We start from the raw sequence: 18550 nt of genomic DNA, 5'->3' as shown, positions 1-18550 counted from the left end.
AGATCTAGTTAGCCAAACTTAGTTAACTGGAAATAAATGCAGCTTTTAATTGCTCACCTTAAGAATTAGTTATTTGGTTCGTTGAGTGTGCGTGTACTTGCCAAATTCAATGGAGGATTCCGCTGAAGCGCACACATCAAGGGCCAACTTTCTGCCAATCTGGCGGTGCCATGGCCATTTTCATTGTTGGCCGGGTCTGGCAGTGATGTCCTTTATACTCACTTTAAGCCTGCCCCACAACATACACATGCACACGGTTGGCTAGCAACTAGCCCCACAATAGACTATGCTGCAAACACATCAACGACAGAAAACGGCATCTCTCAACGTTCTGGTGGCAGAATTACCGTCTAATTACCAACTGTTTGGTGCGGAAAATCTCCGGTCAAAATAAGTTGCGGCCAACCGCAGAAATGAAATTAGTTAACCATATTTGTTGCACCCCTCTCCCCCTCCTCCTCTTTTTTTTTTGCTGTGTTTCGGCCTTTATTTTGGTCGCCATACCATCGATTTTTGTATGCCGACGCACAAGAGCTGAAACACTCAACCCCATTCTATGCTAGATGTATGTTTATATACTCGTATACTTATGTAGTTTATATACGTATATGCCTACATACAGACAAAGATATGGTTGACGTTGGTAACGGCAATAAATCGCCATTGAAATTCTGTTGTTCAGTTGGCTTCATTATCACACCCTCTGCAAAGGGGTAGAGTTCCTTTGGCCATCAACTTGAAACCCGATACCAGCCTATTATCGTCAAAATACGAAGTCACCTAGCATTTAAACACAAATTGAAATGTCCATTGGCGGCTAGATAAGCTTTTCCATAGGTTGTACAAAATGATGGGGATTTAATAACACACAACGCGCTTTTTTTCAAATATTTCAACGCGGCAAAAGCAAGGAATGTATCGACACCTCCTAATTTTCTGGACTTTTGTTAGCAGGCAGAGTTGGTGCTAAAAGCCCGAGCTAATAAATAGGAGTATACATGATGGGTGAAATTTGTCGGCTTTCTGATTTGAGCATAAAAGAAAAGTCGTTGGGCAAAGCATTGTTTAAAGTGCTGCGATTGGCGTGGCTTTAATTCGTGTGGCTTTTCGGGGAAGTGAAATTTGCCATGGCTCGGCTTTCGTTTTCCGGGCTCGTGGAATCCGGCGGAGTGTGCAACAGTTTTTCGGAGTCGCCCACAAAATGTATTGATTGCTATCGATTAGGCTGAATGCGTGGCCTGCGTGTGCTTGAGTGTGTGACAGTGTGGCCGGTTGCGTGAGGAGGAGTAAAAATAAAAGGTAAAAGCGGGAGCAGGTCCTGGCAGGATAGACATTTCACAAAAGGACACCTGCGAATGGCGACTGGCGACTGGCGACTGACAGGCCGGGCAAACGGGCAAAGAGCAAAGCGCAACAAATGTTATTCCATCCTGTTGCCGCCCAGGCTCGCCTCAAATCCTTGAGTCCTCGCAGCCTTGAATTCACGGATCCTTGAGCTCACCTCGCTCCGCGTCACTGGCATCTGCTGCCCCCTGCTGCGTTGCACTCGCCTTTTGTCATTTTGTTGTTTTCTTCTCGCTGGCTGCTCGGACAATTTCCGTTTCCGTTTCCGATTCCGATTCCTATTCCGATTCCGCTTTCAATTCAGCCGCTCTCTGCTGCACCCGCTTCTTCTATTCAAACGTCGCTGCTTGTTAATTTCTTTGTGCAGTTGCCGCCGAGGGGGGAAATCGTGGGAAAAACTGCAAAATTGCAGGCGCTTGCAGAGCTGCTTTGGCAAGATAACTGGATAACTTGATATGCGCTTTGAATCCATCATGGATGCTTTGTTGCTTTGTTTTTTGTTTTCGTTTACACCCCCCCAGGCGACTGCCAGAAACATTCCGGCAATCATTAAATCTATCTAAGCTGCATGAATCTATTTGCATTACTGGCCAATGGTCACGCAGCCAGTATTCTGCGGATTAAATCGACGCTGAGGAGCTTGCTCGGGTGCAAAGCTAAGCCTGCGTCTACATCATCGCTTCCAAATGGCGCTAATTGCACTTATTCATGGCGAGAATGGCAGCATTTTGAATGGCAGAAACTGAAATGATCACTCAAAGTCTGTATGTGCAACAATGTAAATGCTTTGTGTTCTTCGCAGACTTTGGAGTCTCTTGACTCCGTCGTGTTCTTGAAAGTAACGAATAAGTCAAGCTACATGTGGTTCCATTGAGACAGATGGTTGTCCCTTCTACTGTCCTTTCAATTTGTGTCGATATCTGGTTTTGTATTGCTATACTTCGCTGGGGCGATTCAGCTGCAATTCCTCGTCCTTAAAAGTGGCAAAATTCAAGGACATTTTTTACGAGCTGAAACGTTGACAACAGCTTGCCTGTCACAAACATTTCGAACCCAATGAGACGTTACTGGCTGCAGACAGTACTTATAGCTCCAAAGTCACATGGATACACAGCAAGATATATAAATATGTAAATATAGGAAGATAAATAAACAATATGGCAGAGGTCGGGGCTTCGTTGTTTCGTTTCAGTTGTATTTTAATTGTCGAAAGTACATAAAATGCCCAAATCAGCATGCATTCCATGTCCAAGCTATGTTAAATTAATTACAATTATTTCTGGCGGTGTACTCAGCATTTGGTGGCCAGTTGGAAGTTGGTTACAATGATCAATGGCAGGGCTTGCTAGTCGAATTTCACGAGCTGTTGCCGCAGCCGAAAGTTTATTAATTTGTTATCCTGTCACTTGGCCGCTTTCATTGCCTTTCATTAGACGACCCTCCACTCCACGGCCCTCAATCACAGATCCTCATCGCAATTCCGGGGACCGCAGAAATTAATTACCGGATTATAAGACAACTTCATTGGCCAAAACGGGGCGTTTTTGGGCCGCTGGGATGTGTGCTAGTCTATGGGGCGTGGCAGACAAAGGCGATAAGCTCGTTTCAGTTCAATTTTCACCATTCCAGGGGCAATGGCAGCCATTTGGTTTGGGCTTTTATGATTAACATTTAATAAGAAAAGGTCACGCACCGAAATGAGGAGGTGGATTCTTTCGGGGAGTAGAGACAGGGAATTGGAGATTGGCTGATTGGGGTGGAAACTATATCGGGAGCATTCCAGTCGCATCTGGACCCAGGCCAAATTAAGTGCCCAACTTAAATAACTCGAATTAAACATTAATAGCGTACTTAAAAGTTTTCCTCTTCGCTTTTGTTTTTGCTTGTATCGCCTGGGCGCCTTCGTGTTTCATTTATAGCCGCTGTTATTTAGTTGGCCTTTATTGGATTCGATTGTTGCCTGTTTTTGCTTTTTTTGTTTAAGTTTTGGGGCCAATTTGTTGCTAAGGCCGAGGCCAATTTCTTGAGGAAATCATTTCGCTGTGAACTTTAACGTTCGCCTGTGGCCATTTCTCAACTCTTCTCCAGCTGAAAATCGATGTCGATGGCGATGGCGATGGCGATGGCGATGGGATTGGGGATGGGTAGTATCCATGCCACTTGGGCAAGCCTTTCAATCTTAAATGGTTCATCGAGTTTCCCTTTGATTAAGCAATTGATTGTATTTTGTTGGCTTCTTGATACTTTCCTGCGACCATTTGTTGGCTAACAAATTTAGGTAATTCATTACTTTATTTAGCTCGCTTTATTGTGTTGATAATGAATGATGCATTATCATAATATTATTTCAATTTATTTATCCTTGCGAGTGCAGTCATGACGACGACTTGTTCTCGCAAACTTAATCAAAAGCCTTCAGTGTTCTCTCAATAGTCCTTAAAGGACAACTTTCTTTGTCGTTTGCACTGCTCCTTACTTCCCTTTCTGTATTGTAATGTCCTTGCCGAGATATTATCCTGAATTTCCTGCAGATCCGTTTCCATCCTGCAGATGCGGCTGTGGCAGCACTGCCACTGAAAATACTCATTTATTAAGCCCGCGACATGTCCTTCATGTTGGGCCTAAGTGTTTCCCAAAAGCGCGATGGATTTAGGCCTGCAGACGCATTTGGATGGGCCAAAGCCAATTTCTCGCACACCACAGTGGTTCAAGGCAATGCAATAATTGTAGAAAAAAAGTACTGCACTCCCTAGTCATTTTTTGGTTGATCATATATAATAAAATAAAATGAAAGCTAAGAAAACAGCTTTTGCTTAGGAAGAAATACGGAAAATATGAAAAATACTAATAAAAAATTTGTTTTCTTTTCTTTTAATTAATCTTAAATTGCACATTTAAATATTTGTTTATTAAGGCAAAATGGCTGGAAAACAGAAGTATTAGCCATCTTAGGTACTGAACGAGTTCCGTAGGCCCAGTGTGTCCTTTGTGCAGGAACGCAGCCATTTTGAGTTCGATTCAAGTGCGCCGCACCGCCCTCCCCCCGCAATGCTTGTGCCGCTCGAGATGTTGTCAGCTTAAGTGCTTCATTTGAGGCGCCATGAAATATGCAACAGGCCGCCCAAGTGGGCTGCCAACTGAGCAGAATCAGCATGCACGTCCTCTCCGGGCATCCTAATCCAGATGCTCCTCCTGGTGCTCCACCCCTCTGTTCATCATCCCTCTCCATCGCGACAGACGATTGCATCAGGAGCATCAGGAGCATCAGGACTACCAGGACAGCAGACTGAATGGCAGGCTGTCTTAAATTGTCTCGCCTCTAATGCCTCGGAATCAACTCCTGTTCTATCCGCACTTCCGTTCCCAAGGGCTCGATATTGATATGCTTGACGCACTTTGGGGCTGGCAGGACCAGCTATAATTCCCCATTAAATATGCTCCGGCTGATAGACATTCGAAAATTATGCATGTCCGCTGAATTTAAAACGTCGTCGTCGTTTTCAGCCAGCCAATGCTTAAGTACAAAATACATTTAGACACCAAAATAATGTCCTTGTGCGTGTAACTAAAGTTCGGTAGTTAATAGCACACCATTAAAGGTAATTAAATATGTTCGTTTACAAACGCTAATTATGTTAATTAGTTACTCAAGCGAAAGGATCTTCTCAATTATAAAACTTAATCCATTCGAAATTTTTGTGTGTCGGTACTTGGGCACTAATCCTTTGACTTGACTTTATTATTAAATGTTTTCCGCGGCAAACGAAATAATTTCCTTTTCAGCTGGTTTTCGTTTGTGTGCGGATTTCATTTGCGCCTCCCAAGGCTTTTGGTGACATTTAAATATAAATAAAAAAGGTACGCACACGTCACATGGTGGGTGTGTGTGTGTGTGTGTGTGCGTGGGTGTGTGTGGGGAGGGATGGGGTGTGGCGGTTAGGCCATAAGGGTTTTGCCCAGAGACATCTGCATATTGCCATTGTGACAGGCATGGAGTCGTGGAAGCCAAGCCGTCCTCTTATTTCTTTCACATGTGAGAAAAGTTAAAATATATATGTATACGCTACATGTACACATAGCTGTACGTTTTCAAGGAGAAGCGGAAGGAGGAAGTGGAAGGAAAAGGGCGGTAGGTCCTGCAATTTAGCGCGACAACAATGGCGGCCAAGTGGCGCCATCGTTTCCTCCCGGTCCCAAATTTCATCTCCTTTTTCTGTGATGTAGGCATATAAATGCCGGAATTCGTATGTGAACTTGTGTATTTGAGTTGTGCTGTTTTTCTGTGTCTTATAATTAAAAACACCGAGTGAGCAGGACAGCCAAAAAAAGAGATGTGAATGTCGGGGAAAAAGTGGTTTCCAGGCAACAAATTAAATATTAATGTGTACAATTAGTAGTTGAAAACAATTCTTGACAATTGAAAAAGCAGTAAACAAGCAGTAAAAACGGTCTGTCTCAAAAAAGTTGAACAAAATGCTCGCGTTACTCTAACAATTTTTTGTAAACGCCCAAAAATTCTCTTTCACCTGGAATAAATAAGTTGATGTTAATTAACGTTTCAAATGGCATGATATCCAAGTTGAAAGTGAGTGCTGAAAGTTATTTGTGCCTTAGTAAGGAAGGAGTATGTGGCCAAATGAATAAATTAAATCGGAAATCCAAGAGCGCTCTAAATTAAACGCTTGTAATAAAGCGCAAAGATTGTTATTTTCGCCCTTAAGCCTATTATTTGTCACAGTAATGGCAGCACACCACATCGTTTCTCGCACACACATAGAGTGTTGCCCCAAATGGACCACAAAAGCAATCTCATCATCGACACTTTTTGCTATTTATTTTCATTATCCTTGCTCGCACTAATCAAATGACTGGGAAAAAACAGCAGTCGGCAGAGGAACATAATCAACGACAGCAAAGTCGAAATTGAAATCAAATTGCTTAAGAGAGAGCAAGGCGACGGCGGCAGGACATTGTGGGTGGTGCTGGTGGCTCCTGCCGCTGGGTGGCTTGTGGGTGGCACTGGGCTGGGTTTCTTGCGGCACCAACACAACGGCGCGAAAGAATGAAACTAGAGCAATGCAGCAACAACAGCCGAGCGGCATCATTAAAATGCAATGCATCATCGCGTGATTGTCTGTGTGACAGTAGTGGCTATGTGTGTGTGCGTGTGGGTGTGTGGGTGTGTTGATATTGTTGCGTCCATTATTATTTCCCATGGGCTCTGACACGGTACTCATAATTAAACGCATTTTGTATTTAATTATGTGGCAGCAACCAAACAATAGTTCCAGCCGGGATAGCAGGACCAGAGTCTAGGATCCCCCATTTCATTGCACCGCGTTCAAGCATAATCGTTCTTGGATTCAAGGGCTTCAAAGGGCTTAGTGCTCGCAGCAATTTGGCAGCGCAGTGGGCAAGCGAGCGAAAGCCAGGACTGTACAAAAAGAGGCTCAGCCTGTCAGAAGGAAACAGCACCTAGGACCTAGGACCTTTCTGGCATCGCCAGGACATCAGCAGCAGCGGCAGCAGCAGCAGCAGGATGATGAGTTGAGCAGGCTGGCAATGAATTGGTCTTAGTCTGGCAATTAAAGACGCTGCCAAGTGTGCTATGAAAATGTTATAGCATTGCTTATCCGCACGCCACGTCCTTTTTGGGGGCTTCTAGGGCAGATGGTCGGCAAATTAAAGTTCGTACTTAGGTGTACATCTACATCATGATTTCTTTTGTGGGACAAGTGATTAAGGATTTTGTTCCGTTTGCCTTCAGGAAGTTGTGTCTACTTTGGAGTTAGGCTTCGGTCATAAAGATTCCTTTCAGCCAATGAAAGTTATTAGCCATTTTCGCATGGGCGTTTAACTCTATTAAAGCCATAGCTCCTTGGGCATTTGTCATTAGGATTTTAATGATGACATAATTGACATAATTCTGGCACACTAAATGTATCTGGGCTTTCTAATTGCCATCCTAAGCCACAGTGCCTAATTGTTTCATCTAATGTGCATCCACCAGATATTCCTTTTAAGTTAACACTATCATTCAGTTTGCTAATTGTGTAATTAATTAAGACTCTGAGTGCGTTGCAGTTCAGATTAAAATCAGGCAACCAACTCCTGGGCTCTATTCGTTATCCTCATATCCTTACCCCGGCAATCTCACCTGCTGCACACGCACACGCACACGCACACGCACACGCACACGCACACGCACACACACACACACACACACTCACAATTGTACGTGTAAACTTGGTGGATGTAAGGATAGCGCCGAGTATTTTAACACGAGTGCAAACATAATTAGCCCTTAATCATAGTCAACATGTTCGCGTGGGTGTTTCTCCCGTGGGAATGCAATAATTGCGTACCACCCTTCTGGAATTATTTCATTTGAAGTGAAGCTTTTATTAACACAAAAAGAAATCATTTTATTTAAATGCGGTTCGTACGTTCGTAGGTAACCATAATACTTTTGGGTAAAATTATACATTATCGAAGCGAATTTCCATCATAAATTGACTAAAAAAGTTCATATACATAGATGAAAAAATAACGGCTGCAAGCTTATTAACAATGCATATTAAATGACGCGCTTAATGAGCTATAACATTCCATATTTGGACAAGAATTTTTAAATTTGTGGTCAATTTTATGCTCAATTTGATACTCACATTCGCAATTTTCGCAATAACTTGACCAAAAATGATCATAACTATGAAAGAAAAACTGTTTTGAGTAGCTAATTACCACCCCTATCACTTTTTAACGGATTTCGGGAAATTTATTTTTGGGCAAATTTTTCCATATTTTGTAAGGGGTAACATCATCAAAATTTGCAAAAAATGGCAAAAAATTAGCATTGCCATTTTTGAAGATAGTTCGATTGGAAATTTAATTACGAGCGCAACGAGGTATAACATTCCATATTCAGACAATTATTTTTAAAGTTATGGCAAAAAAACTGATTATTTTATGACCGAAATTCGAAAAAAACGGATTTTGGCAAAAATTGAAATATTTCTATTGGGCATTTTAATCATAACTTGGCCAAAAATGATCATAAAGATGAAAGATAAACTGTTTTGAGCAGCTAATTACCATATCTAAACACCCCCATCACTTTTTGACCGATTTTGGGAAGTTCAATTTTTGGTCAATTTTCGCATTTTTTGTAAGGGGTAACATCATCAAAATTTGCGAAAAATGGCAAAAAATTAGCATTGCCATTTTTTAACACAGTTCGATTGGAAATTTAATTACGAGCGCAACGAGGTATAACATTCCATATTCAGACAATTATTTTTAAAGTTATGGCAAAAAAACTGATTATTTTATGACCGAAATTCGAAAACAACGGATTTTGGCAAAAATTGAAATATTTCTATTGGGCATTTTAATCATAACTTGGCCAAAAATGATCATAAAGATGAAAGATAAACTGTTTTGAGCAGCTAATTACCATATCTAAACACCCCCATCACTTTTTGACCGATTTTGAGAAGTTCAATTTTTGGTCAATTTTCGCATTTTTTGTAAGGGGTAACATCATCAAAATTTGCGAAAAATGGCAAAAAATTAGCATTGCCATTTTTTAACACAGTTCGATTGGAAATTTAATTACGAGCGCAACGAGGTATAACATTCCATATTCAGACAATTATTTTTAAAGTTATGGCAAAAAAACTGATTATTTTATGACCGAAATTCGAAAAAAACGGATTTTGGCAAAAATTGAAATATTTCTATTGGGCATTTTAATCATAACTTGGCCAAAAATGATCATAAAGATGAAAGATAAACTGTTTTGAGCAGCTAATTACCAAATCTAAACACCCCCATCACTTTTTGACCGATTTTGGGAAGTTCAATTTTTGGTCAATTTTCGCATTTTTTGTAAGGGGTAACATCATCAAAATTTGCGAAAAATGGCAAAAAATTAGCATTGCCATTTTTTAACACAGTTCGATTGGAAATTTAATTACGAGCGCAACGAGGTATAACATTCCATATTCAGACAATTATTTTTAAAGTTATGGCAAAAAAACTGATTATTTTATGACCGAAATTCGAAAAAAACGGATTTTGGCAAAAATTGAAATATTTCTAATGGGCATTTTAATCATAACTTGGCCAAAAATGATCATAAAGATGAAAGATAAACTGTTTTGAGCAGCTAATTACCATATCTAAACACCCCCATCACTTTTTGACCGATTTTGAGAAGTTCAATTTTTGGTCAATTTTCGCATTTTTTGTAAGGGGTAACATCATCAAAATTTGCGAAAAATGGCAAAAAATTAGCATTGCCATTTTTTAACACAGTTCGATTGGAAATTTAATTACGAGCGCAACGAGGTATAACATTCCATATTCAGACAATTATTTTTAAAGTTGTGTCCAAAAAACTGACTTTTTAATGCCCGAAATCCGAAAAAACGGATTTCGCCAAAAATTCAAAATATTTATAATGGGCATTTTAATCATAACTTGGCCAAAAATGATCATACATTTTTGGGCAAATTTCAGAATTTTTTGTAAGGGGTATGCCGAAATACAGAAAAAATAAATTTTTAGTTGGAAAATCATGAGAAGGATAGTGCATCTATGTATTTTACTGAAATCCGTTATTGTCGGCAGAAGATATGAGTAAACCAATAAAACTGTGCACGCACTAAGCATTCCACATACGCGCCGTGGGCCAAAGGAAAAGTAAATAAGTCCGAAGCCCGCAAAGAATGAACCTAATTGGAATTTAAATCAAAAGATAAACTAATTTGGCGCGGAGCACAGACCTCGCCAGCAATCCCAGTTCACAGGACCCTTCCCCTTCCACATTAATCATGCTTGAAGCACAATTTAAGGCGCGTGAATTATGCATGCTACGCGGAGCAGACCTCCGTTCGTGAGGTCCTGGATTTGGGTCAGAGAAACAAAATCAATAGCTCGCTGCTGCTGTAGAGGGCTGTAGAAACGTGAAAAAAGTGAGAACAAAAAAATGGCAACGACGCCAGGTAAGGTCCTGTTTGGCCAGGCAGTAGCTCACGAACACACCTTTCGCAAATCGTTTTCATTTATGTGTCGTTACTTGAGACATTCCTCAAATCAATTTTCAATTTGTATTCATAGCAAATTAGACGCGCGACAGGAGCGGAATGCAATGCGCCTTTGCTCGACATTGTCCTGTCGAAATAAAGCAAAATCCTCGTCGGGGCGTTAGACTCGACCCGCATTTAGGCCATAGGCGTAAGTTAATTTGTTTCGCAGGACCCTTCGACTGACCCTTATGGCCGTTTCTTTTCGCAAAACCGAAAGCCGACAGCTCAATGGGAGCAAAAGAAATGGAAAAGTAACCAACAGAACTGAATGCAAACATGAAACGAAATCAACACAAAGAACTCAAACGAAATGGTAGGGGACACAAGGGGATAAGGCAGAGCTCGTTCTTGCTTTTTCCTACACTTAAAAAAACCATATTAGGTCACGTTATTAGACATGGTTGCCAATCAAGTGCATGAGTTCTGAAATATAAATGTAACTCTTTAAAGGAAAGTAAGCCGTGTGTCTGAGTTATATATATTTTTTTGTTTAAGTGTTCACCACGTTACTGGCGTTTTCACAAGGAGACCCAATTTAGCCCATTGAAGGCAATGTCTTTGAGTCGTGTAGTGGTTTTGAGTTTTTTGTTTCGCTAGATGTCGAATTTTAATGAAATGCTCCTTACAGCTATGAGTTCTTGAAAAGGTCCCCAAAAGTTCTTAATATTTTCGAAACTTTCTTGTTTAAAAATGAGATTTTATAATAGCATATATGAACTAGAAACGAGCAATTGAAGTGGAAGCAGCAGATGTTCATTCCCAGGACAATTACTGATTACTTTTAGTGCGCGCTATAATATATATAATCCAGTCCAAACTAATCTATTAACGTAAAATGTACTAACTCAAGCCAAACTTGAGCAAACAAGCAGACTCTGCCGTTTCGCAGGATAAAATTCTGTAGACGCGAGTGCGTGGAAAAAAGCCAGGACTTTTCATGGCTTTTGCGAGGACTCTGAGAATCCGTAGCGGGTGTATTAAAGAACGCTGCCTACCCTTCGCTCTTTTTCTTGCTTTTTAGCGTTTTCGGTTTAACGCAAACAAAACAAAACGCAAAGCAAACACACTACCCCGAAAAAGGAGGGCACGCATCTGTATTTGTATGTAGATATAAAAACTTCAAAGCACACACACTTAACGTGCTCAGACACGCACTGGTACACACACACACACACACACACACGTGGCCAACATGGCGAACATGGCGGGCGGAAGCGGAAACGAAGAAGAAGAGTGCAGAAAGCTAGCCGGAGAGCGAGGCGCAGGGGCGCGGGGGCGCGGTGGCGCGGTGGCGGCTACTTGATGTTGCTGCCACAGATTTTGTTACACTTTGCTCTTGGCTAAGCGGTTGCTAAGCTGTCGGGGGCGGGGCGGCCATTTCCGAAGGGGGCATGGCCACGAAGGGGCGTTATCCAGGACACGTGCCGCTGCATTCGATGCGTGACAATCGCCGGGTCAGCGCACAACTGAAGTGCAAATTGGGTTAGAATCGAATCATTTTGGCGAATCATTTCATGTCAGCGTGCATATCAATATACATACAAATAGTATATATTCCGCTCCTTTTTCGCTGTTTGTGGTATCATTTTTATGGTTAAAGTGTGACAGATTGAGTTCGTTATATGCTCGGCACATATTAAAGGATTTTTTTATGGTTGCCAGTTGACAAGCGGCAATTATATTGTTTTGCGGTTCTACATTTGTTGACTGTTTTTAATTTAACGATGGTTCTTCCCCTAGTCATCATTAATTAAAGTGTTTACATTTTTGTCCCCTTCTAAGTGCTGATTTAATTGAGTGCCAGTGAGTATTGCCTTCATCATTTTACATTCATGCGAAAACAGCTTGTTTAACACTTTTTGTTTGGCTATGACTTTGGTCGAAACAACTGTGTAGGAGTTTGGTAACATTAGCAATGTGAATGGCTTGGCAAATCTCTAAGGTATGCGCTTGTTTTGCCTCCTGCATTTTTTCATTGTTTCGAGAAATGAAATGTAACCAAGCTGATGGAAAGTCTAATTGCAAGCCACAACACAAAACAGTCAACTTTGTCGTTTTTCAGAGCTGTTCCTAAATTGTTGGCACACATCCTGCCGTTTCCAAAGAACTTTTGCCACGGTAAACTTCCAACTTCTAACCGAAAAGCCTTAAGGCCCTTTTACCCAAACACACACACACACACACACACACACACACACAGGCACACAAGCACCGGAAGACAGGATGCGACATCCTGCACACACACACACACGCAACACGTATAGCATTGTGTATACAGCTGCGGCTCATTTGATCGCTGAGTTTTGGCCAATTGACGAGGGCGCAGACTTTGTGCGTAAATATTTTCCAAAATGCTTGCTAATTTGACTTGAGCTACTCTGCCCAGCCAGTCAGCTGTTCGGAAAGCTACCCGGTGCCATTTGTTTTTCCAGGGCCAGGCGAAAAAGTTGACAAATGTGGGAAGTGCCGAGTTTGGGCCCTTGGGCGCCCAAACATAATTAAACCGGAAACACCCGGCTGGCGGCACGAAACTCACTTGGGACTATTGCCTACTTATGCGGGCAGGACAATCTAATCAATATGCGCATTATACGCCGCAAATCAGATTAAATCGACAGCTAGAACGGTACAACTAGTTTGCTTAACCACAATAAAACTATATGTTCAAAGTTAATAGCCTTTCTATTACTCAACTTAGCCATTAATTGAATATGCCTTTAAAGTTTATTATTACGCAGTGAACAAAAATGGCTTTAACGTCTAAAAGCAATTTTGAACTTATCTGGGAGAGTGATTAGGCCAAGTGTTGTTAAAATGCATCGAATTTCGCACCACTGACAACCTGTTAACTAACTTAAATGGCCAGAGCCTGATGTAAATCAATAATGTGTAGAGCTCGCCTGAATTCTGGCCAAGTTCAAGCGCTGAAAAACTTTCGCTCTCATTTGTTGGCCATTGGCCGCTGGCTATTGGAAGTTGGCAGTTTCGTACTCGTTTTGGCCATAAACGTGGCAACTGTCGTTAAATATACATGAGGGCGCCAGGCGAACGCATAAATTGCCATTTAATGAGTGCGTATATGCGAGTGTGAGTGAGTGTGAGTGTGAGTGTGGGTGTCTGTGAGTGAGCAACATGTATACAATCGGACTCCATTACCGGGAAATTCGCTTTGTGGCCCGAAGTCTTTCAGCTTGGCTAACAAGTTTGTTCCATTTTCTGAGGCGGCTGGCATTTTCAGTTATTAATAAACAGAGTGTCGCACACAGGGACATGTGGCACACACTCGTTTAGGTTCACAGCAATATTTACTCGGGCCAAGTAATTGATAGCTTATTGATTTACATGCACGAGAACTAACTTTCTTTCGCTCTTACTTTCTTTTTTAATTTCCCTACCTTTTCTCCACTGTTCCCACTCTCTCGTTTTTCCAAAGGTTTGCAAGCCTTCACCTGAATATCCTTTTTGTTTGCTGAGAAAGTCCTCTTCTTAATGGCATTCCAATGGAAGAAAGATGGCAAACCTAAAATGGCTATAGATGAATGCAGTCCCTTGATTCGAACCTGCTGAGCTGAATAACCCGAAAAACATACATACTTATTTATTTCAACATTAAACTCAACTCATTTGAATGGCTTTTCCAAATCGGGGTAACTTCACTTACAGAGACGCTGGATTTTAGTAAAGCGGCTAATTTGTGGCATCGGGATACATGCGTTTGTTCAAACATTCAAACATAAAACATTCAGTCATCTTGAATTCCGTCACCGGCAGCTGTCAACGAACAAGGCAACCAGAAGTCATATATATTTTTATCAGTAGGCCACAGGATAAACAGGATGAAGTGGGCGGTGTGGCCAGGAGTCAGGAGATTTCGACCAAGTGGGCGGGGCAGGAGACAGCTGACTGATTGAGGCGCAATTGGAAGCTATCTCATCTCTATCTGCTGATGATGATGGGTTTAGCCAGCTGCCGCAAGATACTGGCACCAAAATCCCCCAAAGCCCAACACACACACACACACACAAGAATCTACACACACACTTATACCCACTTCCTGCTCAAATCCACTTCTCAATTCCTCCGACCAAGAAGCTGCCCTAGGCTCAGAACTCATTAAATTACAATAAAAATAATATCTCACTGACACACACACCCACACACACACACACACACAGTCAAGGCAAGAGAACACATCGGAAATACACATAAATCTCGACATAAGAATCCTTGAGAACGAATTCGGAAAATCGTAGTAAACACAAAGTCGAGGGCGGAAATAAACATTTAAGGTTGAAAGCCACGTAAATACTCACAATTATTCGCCATTTTGCAGTCAAATTTCACTTTTTATTGTACCGCTGTGTTATTTTTTATACATATACCTACACATTAATATTCATGCCGGTCCGTTTTTTTCGTTGAAAAAACACAGAGGTTGAGGCTAAATGGTGGATACAAAGAAATCCTGGAAGCGGGGAATTAAATTAAATTTCGATATTGGCTATTGGCGCGCTTATTGAGATACTGAGCAAATATGCATGAAAACACAAATCTCGACTGCGGTTTCATATTTGAAATAATTTATAAAATCAGCGGCTGTGAAAACCCCATAAAACGTGTCAATTTGAACTTGTTACGCTTATTTACCCAATGTGTAAAATGCCCAATAAATATCATTTGTTAATATTGAACAATAGAGCCAATCAAATGAAGTAACACAATTGCAATACAAACTACAAATACAATTCAGCAATTAATTAATATTTACTAGTAAACATGTACTTATTTATTTTTTATTAAATTAAAAGGCCTGTGGTTCTTTGTAAATGTGATGTATAAAACGAAAATGAATCCAATGTCCTGTGTATTGTACGAGTCCCCCGACATTTTGCCAAATTGAAAACAGACAAGACTTTAGGTTTAGATCCTTCCCGATCCATTTACCCGCATGCCAGGCTTTTATTAATTGACAAGATTAACGAAATGCTACCAAATACTGCAAATATGTAAAAATGTAAAAACACCATTTAACATTTGTGTACAAAAGCCAAACAAGCGAAAAGAGCGACAAGAATCAAAGAAAAAGAGCAAAAAACTTTCCACTTTACGAGGCATTAAAATAAAAGGTCGTAAAACGTAAAATGGCATAAAAACCGGGAGCAAATCGTGAACGCGAACAAAAAACAAAAAAACATACTGCATCAATATACAACAACATACAAGGGCCAAAGTAAACAAACAAAAAAGTAAACAGACGGGCAAACAAAGAAAACAAACAGATATGTAATACTAAAAAACACTAAATACAAGTATATATACACCCAGCCGTTTACGGCAATAAAAACTCGAAACTCGAAACCGAAATCAAATGAAACGAAATGAAATACACGCATCAGATGGCCAGGTATACGGTTGAGATATGTACATATATAATTAGATATATACCCCTAAACCCATATATATCCATTCATTTGGCAGCGTACATATGTATGTAGCACACACGTGTATAACCAACTTTCTGTCATTTCTTCACCTCCAACGTGTCCGCCTTCTGCTCTCTGCTCCTGCTCCTGCTCCTGCTCCTCCTGCTGCTCCTCCTGCTGCTGATGATGATGAATCCAACGATGATTTTGATACACTGATGATATTTTATTGCCCAACGAAGTCCAAACAGCAGTAGCATCCACATAAACACCAACCACAAGCGCCAGAATCGCTTCACACAGTTAATGGACCGCCTGCCCCTGGGAGGGCTCAGTCCCAGCTCTGCCAAGCTGGGCACACCGGGGGCGCCGCAAAACCAGAACCAGAACCAGAATCCAAGTCCAAATCAGAATCAGAATCAGCCATCAATGTCCTCGTCGGTGAGCAGCCTGAATCCCAGCATCTCGCAGCTGGAGGTGACTTCTACAGGCGACCATCTCTGCCGCTCCGTGAGCTTTCTTAGCGAGGAGCTGCTCCTGGACATGGAGACCGGCGAGGAGATCCATGATCCGCACAGGTAGTTGGTCCTTCAGTAAACAACATACCAGCCAACACACAAACACACACACACACACTGCCAAGGGAGACGGCTGCTGCACAGATGCTGCTTGGGCCACTCGGGCGCATACTTAATGTCCTGCTGAACAGCACGGAGCAGCGCAATAAAGGAAAAACAATAAAACGGCTAGCTAAACATTCCGGCTGCACTGACAAAAAAGTAGGAGTTCCCAGTTCAAATACCGCAATACTTAATTTGAGATACTCAAAATGTTCATAACACAAATTTGATGATAAGTTCTTAAGACAAAATGCATTCCTTTTTACTGTATTCATTGCTTTTTCTTTTACACAAATAACTCAGCTTGGTAATGTTTTCCTTGGCGCACCTCGACTAAATATTAAATGTAAGAAACCACTTATCGCCGTGCAGAAATCAGAGACGATGTTACCTTAAGTAGTAAAATCTGATCCAGAATGCAGTGCCAGGCATGTTAAATGATTAAATATTTTAAATGCCACGCCTCGAGAAAAACTTGAGGGCAGGTGCGCCTAATGATGCCAGGACTCCATTGAATTATGTCCACATCTTTGCATGCAAGAGTGAATAAGACCCTGCTCAAATCACGACGACAATACGCACTTAATATCAATAAAACAATACGGCTGTCCAGGAATCTCGCTTAAATGAAGATTTGGGGCACCAAAATACTCATTTGGGGCTCATACTCATACTGATACTCGATACTTGAGCACGCGAAACAACTTTGCGGCGATGGGAGAATGGGATTAGTGGATTAAGTGACAACGGTTCACTTCATTACATTGCGCACTGCTTTAAAATTAAGTAATTAAGCGATTGAGTTCGGGCTCCAAGTAATTATCGCACATTTCTAGAGTTACGGAGGGCTTCTCTGCCATTACCATTCTAAGAATAAACATGAAATGCAATACATTTAAGTGCAATAATATTATCTAGCATAAGGCACTACCCTTCTAATTCAGTTGAATCAAAGATAGATTTCAGAAATCATTCCCTAATTTATCGCACATTTCTAGAGTTACGGAGGGCTTCTCTGCCATTACCATTCTAAGAATAAACATGAAATGCAATACATTTAAGTGCAATAATATTATCTCGCATAAGGCACTACCCGTAAGTCAGTTGAATCAAAGATAGATTTCAGAAATCATTCCCTAATTTATTCATCAAACCGACAACGAAGCCTCTTTAATACCACACTTGCGTTTATCAGTCCAAGATTAACTCGGCTCACCTAATGTCATTGCACACAATGGCATGTTTACACAGATTGGACGGATTGAAATGTCCCCGTTTGGCATTTGACACTTCCTCTGCGGCTTACCGCTGCATCAATCACGCAATATGCGGCAAATTAATTAATTACTGACCAGCGGCAGCTGATGCATAGCGGCTGAATAATGTATTTGATTTAGGACTCAGGATGGCCACGCAAACTGCCAAGTGTATGAATTGAATTACGCGCATTCGATTTCCATTTAGATGACCAGACGCTTGGTCTTGGCATTGAGCATACATGGCAATGCAATTAATCGCGGGGCAGGATACGGATCCGGATCCTGATTCCTGATTTCCTGGCTCCAGACAATGGACACCATCTGCATTGAGTGCAAATTACCTGACCTTGCCGCTTGTTGACATTGCGCTCATTCGATTTGCCATCGTACCCATTGCGAATGCGATTTTATTTCCCACATCCTGCATCCTGCATCCCGCATCCCGCATCCTGCGGCCCATTGCCTGCATTATCCTTGATGCACTGACACTGGCATTGGCCTTGGGCCGTTAATTGCATCACAATGGCCCCAGGTGGCAGCTGGCGGTGCTGAGAGCTATACATCCATCGGAGGCTCCACCATCCAATCGAGTCCCATCGATCAGCCGGTGTCATAGCTTGGGATTAACTGGTGGCTGCCAGTTCACCTTTAATCGGAGAAGCGCCTCTTTCATCATTCGGCGATTGGGTTTTCAAGTTGCTGTCATTAAATCGGGATTGCTGTCATTTCTATCCATCTATCCATCTATTTCATCTGGGAAACCACTAAGAAAGTAATCGAGTGCCAACGGAGAGGAAGTTATTGGCATTAGT

General features: G+C 41.5%; 2 protein-coding genes across 4 annotated transcripts in view; both read left to right on the top strand.

Annotated features, from left to right (window-relative positions):
- Nucleotides 1–18550, top strand: part of LOC6551391 — a 50425-nt gene that overhangs the window by 6725 nt on the left and 25150 nt on the right. The window lies entirely within an intron of this gene.
- LOC113564582 lies at nucleotides 15815–16441 on the top strand. The gene is made up of 2 exons (XM_026982651.1): nucleotides 15815–15840; nucleotides 16102–16441. The coding sequence occupies exons 1-2, from the start codon at nucleotides 15815–15817 to the stop codon at nucleotides 16439–16441; spliced, it is 366 nt and encodes a 121-aa protein (XP_026838452.1).

Source organism: Drosophila erecta, unplaced genomic scaffold (genome assembly GCF_003286155.1).
Source record: "Drosophila erecta strain 14021-0224.00,06,07 unplaced genomic scaffold, DereRS2 tig00000152-arrow-arrow-pilon, whole genome shotgun sequence".
Classification (NCBI taxonomy): domain Eukaryota; kingdom Metazoa; phylum Arthropoda; class Insecta; order Diptera; family Drosophilidae; genus Drosophila; species Drosophila erecta.
Note: the sequence above shows the minus strand (reverse complement) of the source record. Positions and strands in the feature narration are given on the sequence as shown.